The 12,502-nt window shown below is 41.9% G+C and overlaps 1 protein-coding gene across 4 annotated transcripts in view; it reads left to right on the forward strand.

The window, feature by feature from the left end:
* Positions 1–12,502, forward strand: part of CCDC171 (coiled-coil domain containing 171) — a 608,461-nt gene that overhangs the window by 499,128 nt on the left and 96,831 nt on the right. For all 4 annotated transcript variants that reach the window (XM_033920389.1, XM_033920380.1, XM_033920408.1 and 1 more), the window contains exon 24: positions 3,646–3,798. In XM_033920389.1, coding sequence (XP_033776280.1) covers positions 3,646–3,798 — 153 coding nt within the window. The remainder of the gene's footprint in view (positions 1–3,645; positions 3,799–12,502) is intronic.

The raw sequence follows: 12,502 nt of genomic DNA on the forward strand, positions 1-12,502 counted from the left end.
TTCCTTTCTCTCCCTCCCTCCTTCCTTCCTTTCCCCTGGTCTGGCATCTATCCTTCCACCCCCATGCCCTGACATCTCTCCCCCATGGTCTAGTATCGCCTTTCCTTTCCCTCCCTTCCATGGTTTTGGCATCTCTCTTTCCTATCCCTTCCTGGTCTTCCTTCTCCCTCCTTCCCTCTCTCTCCCCAGTTGGGTGCAGCAGCAGAAACAGCATTTCTCTTCCCCCTTCCCCCATCTCTTCTCACTTTCCTCCTCCACTGCTCTCCCTTCAGTCCTGCTGCAGCTTTCCCTCTTCCATTTTAAGTCCAGCAGCATTCTCTTCTGTTCCCAATCCAGCAGCACCTCTCCCTCTCACCTCCCTCCACCACTCAGCTCCAACAGCACTTCTCCCTCCCCTCCTCTCTACTTCCGTTTCCCCCACTGACTAGCTGCAGCACCTCTCCTTTCCACTCCCAGGGCCAGCAGCACCTCTCCTCTCTGACTAGCAGGGCTCCTCTCCCTTCCCTTTCCCTTACCCACTCACCTCCCAGGACTAGCAGCACCACTCCCTCCTCTCCTCTTTTCTTCTTCTTCTATCAGCACCCCTCCCTCTTATCTCCCAGGTCCATCGGCACCACTCCCCCCTCCTGATTAACAGGCTCTCTAGTGTAACTTGCCTGACTGCTGCCATAGCTTTAGCGAGTAAATTCCCTCCAGCAGCCTTGGGGCCTGACTGCTGCCGTAGCTTTATCGAGTAAATTCCCTCCAGCAGCCTCGGGGCCTCCGAGGAAGAAGGAAGTTGCATCATTGGAGGTGGAGCGGCCTAGCAAAATCCCTGAGGCTGCAGAAGAGAATCGATTCGATAACACTACTGCAGCTGTCAGGCAAATTACAATAAGACTAGTCCATGGTATAGAAAATGACAGCGGCAGCAGGAAGGCAGGAAGCATGCCGGCACTGCGTTTCCCCAAAGCAATTTTCTACCTCTCCAGGCCCTTCTTCCTGATTGTGAACAGGAGCCGCCCATCGCATACGCACACAAAATACAAATTGCAGGCTAGTGTTACGGGGAGGTTTTGAAAAATCGCCTGGTTTTTTGGGTTTTTTTGTCTTTTTTTTAACTTTCTGTGGCCGGAGTCGAACACAGAACTTCAGGCTGTGCCGAATCAGACTGAGGAATCCTCAAGCCGGCGAGAGGGGTTTAAAAAAATGTTTGAATGACGTCGTCGGCAGCAGCAGGATTCGCGACCACGATGACAGCCGGGCACCCGGCTAAAAAGCGCTAGAGAGAACAGTGTTGACAAACATCTTTTTTAAAGTGTACATTTTAGCAGAAGAATGTAAAGATCTTATGATTTGAGAAAATTCAACATATCCTGATACTAAACCATTTAATATCTTAAAAACCAAACTTATGAGTTACATTAATTATACCAAACCGTCAAATAACTGACACACAGCCCTGACCTTGCTTGAAGCTTTCATTAATATAATTGTCTGTTAAAAATGTAATCCTGTAAGTCAAGTATAGCAGAAAAGCTTCTAAAAATTATACATACCTTGGAAAAAAAAAAGTAATCTAGTAAGAAAGCATTTGGAATGGTGGGGTGGGGGAGGAGAATCAATGCACTTTCTTTTTAAATTATGAGAATATTTAGGCTACTAAGTGTTTGGCGCAGTGATTAAAGCAACAGCCTCAGCACCTTGAGGCTGTGGGTTCAAACCCATGCTGCTCCTTGTGACCCTGGGCAAGTCATTTAATGTCCCATTGCTCCAGGTACATTAGATAGAGTATGAACACACTGGGCCAGATAGGGAAAAATGCTTGAGTACCCGAAGGTAAAACACTTAGGATATAAGTGGTATATAAATATTAAAAATAAATCAATAAAATTACTATTTGAATGAAATTTAAAATGTTGGTTAGTATGTTTTCCTCCCCATTCAAACATCTTACCTGGAAAGTGGTCTTCCTTATAGCCTTTATATCTACATGCTGGGTCAGTGAACTTCAGACACTGGTCTTGGATCCACCCTATACAAGATTCTACCATGATAGGGTTGTTTTCAGAACAAATGTGAAGTTCCTCCCGAAAGTCATCTCTGAATTTCATCTTAACCAGTCCATAATTCTACCAGTTTTCTTCTTAAGGCTGTATTCTCATCCTGGTGAAGTAGCACTCCACACTTTGGACTGTAAATGTGCCTTTGCTTACTACTTGGATCACACCAAGCCTCACAGAACTACCACTCAACTCTTTGTGTCGTTCGACCCTAATAGACTTGGAGTTCCTGTTATCAAGCGGACCATGTCCACTTGGTTAGCGGATTGTATCTCTTTTGCATACACTCAGACTAGACTGATGCTAGAAGGCTGCATCACTGTTCATAAAGTTCGAGCTATGATGATTTAAGTAGCCCATTTACACTTTACACTAATTGAGGACATTTGTAAAGCAGTCACTTGGTCTTCCATCCATACCTTCACTTCCCACTACTGTTTGGAGAACCATTCCAGATGGGACAATCGGTAACGGCAAGCAGTTCTCCAAAATTTATTTTCTTCCTAAATGCCAACTTTCCCTCCAACTCTTTCAGTTTCACCAGGCTCATGTTTCCTAACTGTAACCCTTTTCCTGGAGGCATGATCCTGGTACCTTGGGAGTTCCACATGTGAGAATATTATACCTTCTTGTTCTCGGAGAAAGCAAAGTTACATACCTGTAGCAGGTATTCTCCAAGGACAGCAGGTATATATTCTCACAACCCGCCCACCTTCCCTAGTTGGCTTCTTAGCTTTGTTACTCAACTACAGGTTCCAAGAGCTGATGTTGGGTGGGAAAGCACCAATACGTGCGCGGTATGGACAGTGCTTAAATTTTTTAAATTTGCATTTATAATATACATATTTCACACAAATGAAATGCAAAGAAATCATAGCCCACATCAGTGAAAAGAAGCAACTGAAATATGATACATGAAATTTAAATTTAGGAAATTAAGCAGTGCTTAAAATTTAAAGTGACAATGCAATTGGCATGTGTCCATACTGGGTTCCATGGATGACATCACCTACATGTGAGAATATATACCTGTTGTCCTCTGAGAACACCTGCTACAGGTAAGTAGCTTTGCTATATTGCTAGTCTGATGAGATTTTCTAATAGCAAATTCCATGAGCCAGATAGAAAAGGAAGATAGGGAAAAGCATGCAGGAAGTCCAAGGAACTCATTATTGTGCTAAGATAGTGTGACTTCAAGCAATTTGATCTAGGGCTTTATTCCTTTTAAAGTGCAGCACTAATATTCTTAAAGTCAAATTGTATATTTTTCTCAGAATATAAATTCTTAATTGTTCAAAAGCAGTGAAGCTGAAAGGAAAGAGACAGAGTTCAATACCAAGATATTGCTTTCCTACTTTTTAAATTAGTGAATCTAAGCTATTGTTCTTTACATTAATAATAATGCACTGGAATAAAAAGAAAACCAACATTGTAAAAGGATTATACTTATTTTCTTCCTTATAAAACATTTTAAATGATATTGTGTATAACCTTATTCCTCCAGTTTTGTTACTAGCAAGTGCTGGTAGTAGACAGAGGGTTAGATTTACTAAAAGTAAATTTCAGTATTTGACTTTCTCTCTGTATCTCTATTTTGCCTTAGAATATGATTAAAAGTTTCATGGATGTCTATCAACTTACCTGTTCAAGAATTGTTACACTGGAAAGAGAAATAACATCACATAAAAAGCACATTGCAGCCCTGAAGTCAGAGCTTCAAAAAGCTTGTCTTCGTGAAAATGAAAGCTTGCATTCGGTAAGTCTTCACATTAATGTGGTAATAGAATGAATGGTCAGCTGTGCTTTCATGTGTAAGTCTACTTGCTGCAGTTTTGAAGAGAATACTTGCTAATAAGGAGGTGTGAGAGAGTGAGGGGTACTCCATCACTGATACTGCGATTACACCATTCTACAGCAGGGGATGCTAGCTCACAGAGGTGGGACTCAGGCAAGGAGGAGTTCATATGCCTTAGAGTGGAGTAGTTCAGGAAGGCCCTGAATCAAGAGGTCTCTAGAAGGAGAGATCTTTCCTAGCTGTGAGCTGAAGGAAAGCCCAGGGGAACAGAGTGGCCTCAAGTGATTGTGAGAAAGACTGGCAAGTTGAAATGTCTATTATCTATTTAAAGACTTTTGATAAGTGTGAAAGGCCTGTGTGTGAAGCTAGAACTTCCTTAGCTATGGGTTGAGGAGAAGGCCGGGGAAGCAGAAGGCTGTGAGGAAGCCTGTATATGTGGACTTTGTTCTGGGGTCTGGCTGGGACCAGACCATGATGCTTGACTAGAGAAAGACTGTTGCAACATGTATGTATGTGTGTGTGTGTATGTACATGCGTACCCCACTAAACCCACTCAGGCTATTACAGGAGGCTTACTTGCTTATTTATCGATTTATTTAAAAAATGTATAACCCTCTATATCCACCAGTTTTGTGCAAGGTACAATAAAACATATGCAATAAAACCACATAATAACATAACAATAACACAAAAAAAGACAAATTTAAACCATAAAATCCACTAATAAATACATTCAGAGAGGATTGTCTTATATAAGAAAATGTGGATACAAAGGGCTCCTTTTACGAAGGTGTGCTAGCAGTTTTATCGCACGCACCGGATTAGCGCGCACTAGTCGAACATCTACTGCCTGCTCAAAAGGAGGCGGTAGTGGCTAGCACGCATGGCAATTTAGCACGCTATTCCACGCATTAAGGCCCTAGTGCACCTTGGTAAAAGGAGCCCAAACTATGTTTCTTCTGAATAGATCAAAACCTTTACATGTACCTGAAATGCCATTTAATATGAAGTGCAGTAAGGTTTAGCATATGTATGGTAAAGGTTTTTAAAAAAAATAACTTCTCAAGATTAACCCAGAATCCAACTAGATATGACGCAAGTCATAAATCTCTTTTCTAAACAATTTATAAAATCTAAAAACATATAATTAGGGCAATTATTTAAATGGGCACTACAAGTTAGGTGCCTAGATGCAGATCACTGCTCTAATTCTGTAACAGTATCTAGGCTCCATGATTTTGAAATAGAATAGTAGCTTAAATTAGCATTTTAGCATATAACTTACAGTACTCTGTAAATTCTCCCCTTGCATTTATGGTAGACTTAGACGTAATCTCAGGAAATTCTTTTTTATAGAAAAGGTGGCTGATGCCTGGATGTCCTTCCGAGACAGGTGATGGAATTCAAAAAGATGCTAAGAACATAAGAATTGAGCTGCTGGGTCAGACCAGTGGTCTATCGTGCCCAACAGTCCGCTCACGCAGTGGCCCTTAGGTCAAAGACCAGTGCCGTGAGTCTAGCCTTACCTGCGTACATTCTGGTTCAGCAGGAACTTGTCTAACTTTGTCTTGAATCCCTGGAGGGTGTTTTCCCCTATAATAGCCTCCGGAAGAGCGTTCCAGTTTTCTACTACTCTGGGTGAAGAAGGAACTTCCTTACTTTTGTACGGAATCTATCCCCTTTTAACTTTAGAGAGTGCCCTCTCATTCTCTCTACCTTGGAGAGGATGAACAACCTGTCTTTATCTACTTAGACTATTCCCTTCATTATCTTGAATGTTTGGATCATGTTCCATCTCAGTCTCCTCTTTTCAAGGGAGAAGAGAGCCAGTTTCTCTAATCTCTCACTGTATGGCAACTCCTCCATACATTAACCATTTTAGTCACTCTTCTCTGGACCCTCTCGAGTAGTACTGGGTCCTTCTTCATGTACAGCGACCAGTGCTGGACACAGTATTCCAGGTGGGGGTGTACCATCGCCTGGTACAACGGCATGATAACCTTCTCCGATCTGTTCGTGGTCCCGTTCTTAATCATTCCTAGCATTCTGTTCGCCCTTTTCGCCGCACATTGTACAGATGGCTTCATTGACTTATCAACTAGTACTCCCAAGTCTCTTTCCTGGGGGCTCTCTCCAAGTACTGCATGATATAAAAAGCAAAAATGGTTGCATGTGTGTTTGATGTGTTGAGTGGTGCTTAGATGGCAATTTTGGCTACGAAGAACTAAGGCTGATACTGAGCAGACTTGTACGATCTGTGTTCCATATATGGCAATCCAGTTTAGGAATGGAGAGTTCTTCAATGGAAACTCCAGTAATTGGAATGTGAGACAGTGTCAGGCAGATTTTTATACTCTATGTTTCACAAATGACAAGATGGATTTGGATACTTGGCTTTGACGGCACTCTGGTAGTTGGAACCTAAGGATTGTCACAGGCAGACTTCTATGGTCTATGGCCCAGAAGTGCCTAAGAGAGACATTGATCAAGTATTTTATATTACATTTGTTATTGGTTTAATCATGAATTGATAATGAATGTGACTGAGTAGACTGGATGGACTGTTCAGATCTCTGCCTGTCATCATTTACTATGCTAGTACTTACTTTAAAAAATGGTAAGTGCACACCTAGAATTTATGTGCACGAGTATACTCTTAACTGCATAAGTGCTAATATTCTATAATAAAAACATGCAAAGGGGTACTTAAATTTAGGCACCAGATTATAGAATGAGAGGAATTATCATTCCTTTGTCTTTAGTAGTGCAGCAGATACTGAATTTGACTGTATGTGTGGTTGATACATTCAGCTGTATAGAGAGATAATAGAAGCTTGCTGCTGTTGTTGTTAGGTGCCTTCGATTTGTGTTTGAGTCCTAGCAACTTGATGAATTACAGATCTAAAAAGAAATCGGTGTTGTGCTAGCCTAGTAAGGTCCTCCTTCGTTATCCCCATGGTTGTTTTCAGTGTGTCCAGCCATCTGATTGCAGGTCACCCTCTTCATCTGGTTCTTTCAATCTTCCCAAACATGATGTCCTTCTCCAATGATCTTTCTCTTCTGATAGTGTGACTAAAATAAGATAGTCGTAACTTCATCATGTGGGCTTTGAGTGCCATAGCTGGTTTGATCTCTTCCAGAATCAATTTTTAGCTCTTCTGCAGTCCTTGGTATGCATAAAATCCTTCGCTAGCACCAAAGCTCAAATTAGTCAATCTTTCTTTCTGTCTTGTTTCCGTAGTGTCCTGCTTTTGCAACTGTAATTGACCACAGAAAATAAGTGTGTGGACAAGTCTGATCTTAGAAAATGACACAGTGACAGAATTTGTCAACGTCCCCATGGATAACTATGGGAAACTATCCCCATGTTATTCTTTAAGGAGAGCGAGAAGAATCTCGGAGTATGAATGGACATAACCACTGACCCTCAAGCCTTGCATTGAAGAATGCAGGTGTAGAAGGACTGAGGTTGAAATAGACACTAAAGAATGACACGGGATGGTTTCCTGCAGTTATTTGTTGAGAGCCTTTAGTGAAGAGCAACGAAATGCTATTCTGAGGAGTATTTCTTCCCTGCTAGTTGCTTCTTTGTTTATGAAAGAGCCCAGGAGATTGAAATCCTTTACAGTTTCTATTCTATCGCCTTCAAGCTCAAAATCATAATTTTCCGTGTTCATGATCTTCGTCTTGTTTATATTCAATTCTAATCCCATGTTATGACTTTCGGCTTTGACTTTTCTCAGTAGGTATAGCATGTCTTCTTTGCTGCTAGTGATGAATGTTGTATCTTCTGCATAGTACAGATTGTTTATATTTCAGCCACCAACTTTGAAACCAATGCTCTCTTCTTTCAAATTTTCTTTTCTGAAGATGGCTTCGCTGTAAAGGTTGAACAGGTAAGGTGACTAGCTTGCTAGGATATACTAATTGTAATGGCAATCAGAACATATTATTAGTCCCTATAACAAACTATTTTTTCATAATCCTTGTTTTGAAAAGAAAAGTATTCTTTGATTATTTTAATGATTTATGAGCCATGTAACTTGCAAAATGTTTTCTTCCATTAAGTTCATGTAAGACTAATAATGTAATTGTGGAGTTTAGAGATTTTGTCCTTTAAGAGGTTTATTGAATGCAGATAGTTTTGTGACACAGACATCGGGCAGAAATATCTGCTATAATAATTCCCTTAGCGCACATGCACACTTCAAACCTGGTGGCTCCGTGTGCGTCCGTGTCTCCATGGCTTCGCATGCGCAATAGAAGGAATCAGCGGAGGTTTCTTCTGCGCATGCAGAGGACATGAAGTAGGGACGCAAGGAGGTGACTCCCCCCTCCCACCTTTACTCTGTCTAACAGGGTGTCAAACTTGCGGCCCACCAGGTACTGTTCTACGGCGCGCAGTCTGGCTGGCTCCCTTATCCTTGCTGAAGTTATTTTTAAGTTCAAAGCTGCTGCGGTAGCTCCTCTCATGAGCTGCACCTGCGTCGGAAGCATCTCTGACATCAGAGAGAAGGCTTCTGACGCAGGCACGGATCATGAGAGGAGACGCCATGGCAACAGATTTCAAAGAATAATTTACAGTTTACTTTATTTGATAATCCGCCTTTCCTTTAGCAATAACAAAGCAGCATACAATAAAAACAAAATATAGAAGAAAAGAATGCCATTAATTTGAAAGAGACAGAAAATAGACAGAACGTATAGCAGAAATAAAGGGAAGGGGCAATTGGGGAATAAATTCAAATAGTAATCTGAGGAAAGGAGGGAGGGAGAATATTGTAAGACCTAGTAAATCTTCATGGCATCACTAGTGGTATGAATGTTTTTTCAAACAGATACGTTTTCAATAGGGATCTAAATGTAAGGGTGGGAAGATTCAAGTTTAAGAAAATATAGGAGGGAATTTCAGAGTGAAGGGGTAGTACAGAAAAAGTTCTGGTTTGTGTGGTTGCATAATGAATCTGGCAAACTGGAGGAATCTGGAGGCGCTGTTTGTTAGTGGAATGGAGGGTCCAGGTGGGTCAGTAAGAATGAATAAGAGAGGAAAGATAGGTTTGGGAGTCAGAATGTAGAATCTTATGGGTGAGAATGAGACTTTTAAACTATGAGGTGATAAAGGCAGTCGATGATGGATAAAGAGAGGTGTGACTCTGTCAAAATGGGTAGCATGAGAAAGAACATGAATAGCAGTGTTTTTTTTGTTGTTGTTTTTTTTTGGGTTTTTTTTTAAATTGTCTTTATTAGCAATTGCAAAGGGAATAGTTTGTAGATGAAGGAGTTGATACAGAGGAAACAGGGTAAATGACATTATAATAGTCCAAATTAGGGAGCATAGAGAATAGATATCTGTGCAGATTAAGAACATAAGAATTGCCAAATGGGGGACAGATGGAAGGTCCATCAAGCCCAGTATCCTGTTTCCAACAGTTTCCAGTCCAGGTCACAAGTATCTGGCAAGATCCCAAGGGGTAAAACAGATTTTATGCTGCTTATCTTAGGAATAAGCAGAGAATTTCCCCAAGCCATCTCTATTATAACTTATGGACTTTTGTTTTAGGAAATTATCTAAACCTTTTTTAAACCTTGCTAAGCTAACTGATTCCACAACATTCTCCAGCAAAGAATTCCAGACTTTAATTACACGTTGAGTGAAGAAATATTTTCTCCAGTTTGTTTTAAATCTACTTCTTAGTAGCTTCATTGCATACCCCGTAGTCCTAGTATTTTTGGAAATAGTAAACAAGCAATTTACATCTACCCTTTCCACTCCACTCAGGGTTTTGTAGACCGTTATCATATCTCCCCTGAGCCATCTCTTTTTCCAAGCTGAAGAATCCTAGCAACTTTAGCCTTTCCTATTAGGGAAGTCATCCCATCCCTTTTATCATTTTTTGTCGCCCTTCTCTGTACCTTTTCTAATTCCACTATATCTTTTTTGGGATACAGCAACCAGAATTGCACACAGCATTTGAGGTACAACCATACCATAGAGCGATAGAAGGACATTATAACATTTTCATATTTGTTTTCCATTCCTTTCCTGATAATTCCTAACATTCTATTTGCTTTCTTAGCTGCTGTTCCATACTGATTTGAGGGTTTCAACGTATCCTCAACGATGATATCTAGATCCTTTTTCTCGGCAGTGAATCTTAATGATGAACCCTGCATCGAGGAACCAAAAGTGTTTAAAAAAAAACAAAACAACCCCAAAATCCTAAGAAGAATTTCCATACTTCTCCCTCCAGGCATGGTAACGACACCTCCCCTATATCGGGATCTCTGACACCAGAGAAGTGTTGATGCTGCAGTGATTGTTCTCCCTTTTCTTCAACAGCCTTTTTGGATTTTCAATGTTCTGTACACCTCAACAGGCAATGCCACAGGTGGCCTCCACATCTGCTTCCTAGCCTGTACCCATACCTTCTCTTCCTGAGACCAGGGCTATGCTCAAGGAAAAGCTTTCAGAGCTACAGCTTAAGCAGCCTGCATAGCTTTCAGGGTGCTTGTGCCAGCCTCAACCCAACCCAAGAATGCATCAGAACATCAGCCATTGGAGAGGTCCCACACTCTGGTCCACATCGACTGTCAGGGACAGCACGATTTCAACCGACGCATGTGTCAGCATCGGCAGAGGAGCTCTTTCCTGGGTCAGATGACTGACTCCTGCCTCAGCGCTCATTCATCCAGAGCCTATGCTTCAGCTGATATTCTCTTCCACTCACATCCTGAGAGGAGTATATTGAAGAGTCAGATTCAGATATTTCCTGGAAATGGAACAGGATTCAAAGGACATCTCAGCTGAGGAGTCCATGGCATACCTTCTGAGCTCTCTCCGCCACTTGAGAGGCATAAGCCTGCTTCAGAAAACATTTTTTCCAGGATATGTCCATGAATGGTTCGAATAATGCCCTTTAAATTTGAATGGTGGAAGAACCTCGTTCAGGTATTAGATTGACTTCCCTCCTAGGGAGTGTATCACAGTGCTGCTTCATAGAATTAACTTCAAATTCATCCTGGGGAAGTAGCACTACACACCTTGGAATGTCTCCCAACCTTTTGTAGCCTTTGACCCTAACATACTGGGGATTCTCATCACCAAATGTTCCATCTTGACTTGGCTGGTTGACTGTATCTCCTTTACTCATGCTGGGCTGACTCTGCATTGCCATCTTACTGCTCACAGTGTGAGGACCATGGTTGCATCTGTAGCCCATTTCTGTTCTGCTTCCATTAAAGAAATTTGCAAGGCAGCAACATGGTCATCCATACACTCTGTCACTGCTCACTACATCTGGAGCAAAATTCCAGGTGGGATAGCCGGTTTGGACAAGCAGTTCTGGAAAATCTTCTTAATACTTGAATGCCAACTCTGCTCTCCAGCCCTTTTCATCACCAGACTCACTTTCTACTTCAGATACTAACCTTGTTTATAAATATGTGAGCCTGGTAGCTAGTGAGTCCCATGTGTGAGAATATTATTATGCCTGCTTGTTCTCAGAGAAAGCAAGTATACTTTCCTGTAGTAGGTGTTCTCTGAGGACAGCAGACATATATTCTCACATTCGTCCCTTCTCTCCTAGGACTTGTCATCTTAGGTTTTATGCTGTATTGACAATCCCGTGCTCGAGTGTCAGGCAGGAAGACATGTGCATTGGGAGCACTGCTTCAACAATTTAGTGACAGTACACTTGGCTATAGCCACACTAGTCTCTGTGGAGGACGTAACCCACATTTGAGAAGACATGCCTTCTGTCCTCAAAGAACGCCTGCTACAGGTAAGTATATTTGAATTTGTTTCTACATAATCAAGAAGTTGCTTAAAGACAATGGGCTAGATTCACTAAGGTCACCGATTGTGTCCTGATCACTTTGCGACCCTGACCTGATTCACTAACCTTACTCCCGAACCAATCCATGCCCGATCCGATCCGCGCATGCAAATGAGGGGGAATGGCATGCAAATGTAGGAAGGCAGCGATTCACTAAAAAATTTCAGGAACACTGACTGGGCTGGTAGATTAAAAATAAACGACTGCTGAGGACCAGTCGCTTACATCCCTGCCGACTCTCCTGAGTATTCTCTCCTATGGTCCTCTGTAAGCAACCAGCTGAGGCACATCTCCTGCTCTCTGCCGCCCTGACTCTCCTGCTTTCTGCAGCCCTTCCCCACAGTGTAAGCTCGTGGTTTTAACATGCGGCTTTAAAGCGGGGCTGCACTGCGGGGAAGGGTGGCAGAGAGCAAGAGAGTCGGGGCAGCGTGGACTTCATTTTAGTCTCCTTTTAAAACAACTGAGCATCTGAGTCAGCTGCCGTTTCAGTATCCTTTGGCATGGTCTTCTTTACTTTCTATGCCAGAACTCCAGTTAATAAACACCAAATTGAGCCCTTGATGGGGATTACATCGCTTTTCCATTGAAAGTGGAGTAAAGAAAGAGCTACGAAAGGGCCTTAAGAAAACTACCACAGGAACAGTGGCGTTAAAGCAAAAAAAAAAAAAAGCATAGTTAAAAAAGAAAAGTTGCTACGGAGGGTAAGCACATGCTCAGACCATCTACAGGCAAAGAAGATGGCCTGCGCATGCGTCAGGATAACTCTTCAGCGATCCGTGAGGTTGGTTTGGGTCGTGCCTCCGATTGCATTAATTTGCATGAGGAGTCTT

The sequence above is a fragment of the Geotrypetes seraphini genome, chromosome 1 (genome assembly GCF_902459505.1).
Source record: "Geotrypetes seraphini chromosome 1, aGeoSer1.1, whole genome shotgun sequence".
NCBI classification, from domain to species: Eukaryota; Metazoa; Chordata; class Amphibia; order Gymnophiona; family Dermophiidae; genus Geotrypetes; species Geotrypetes seraphini.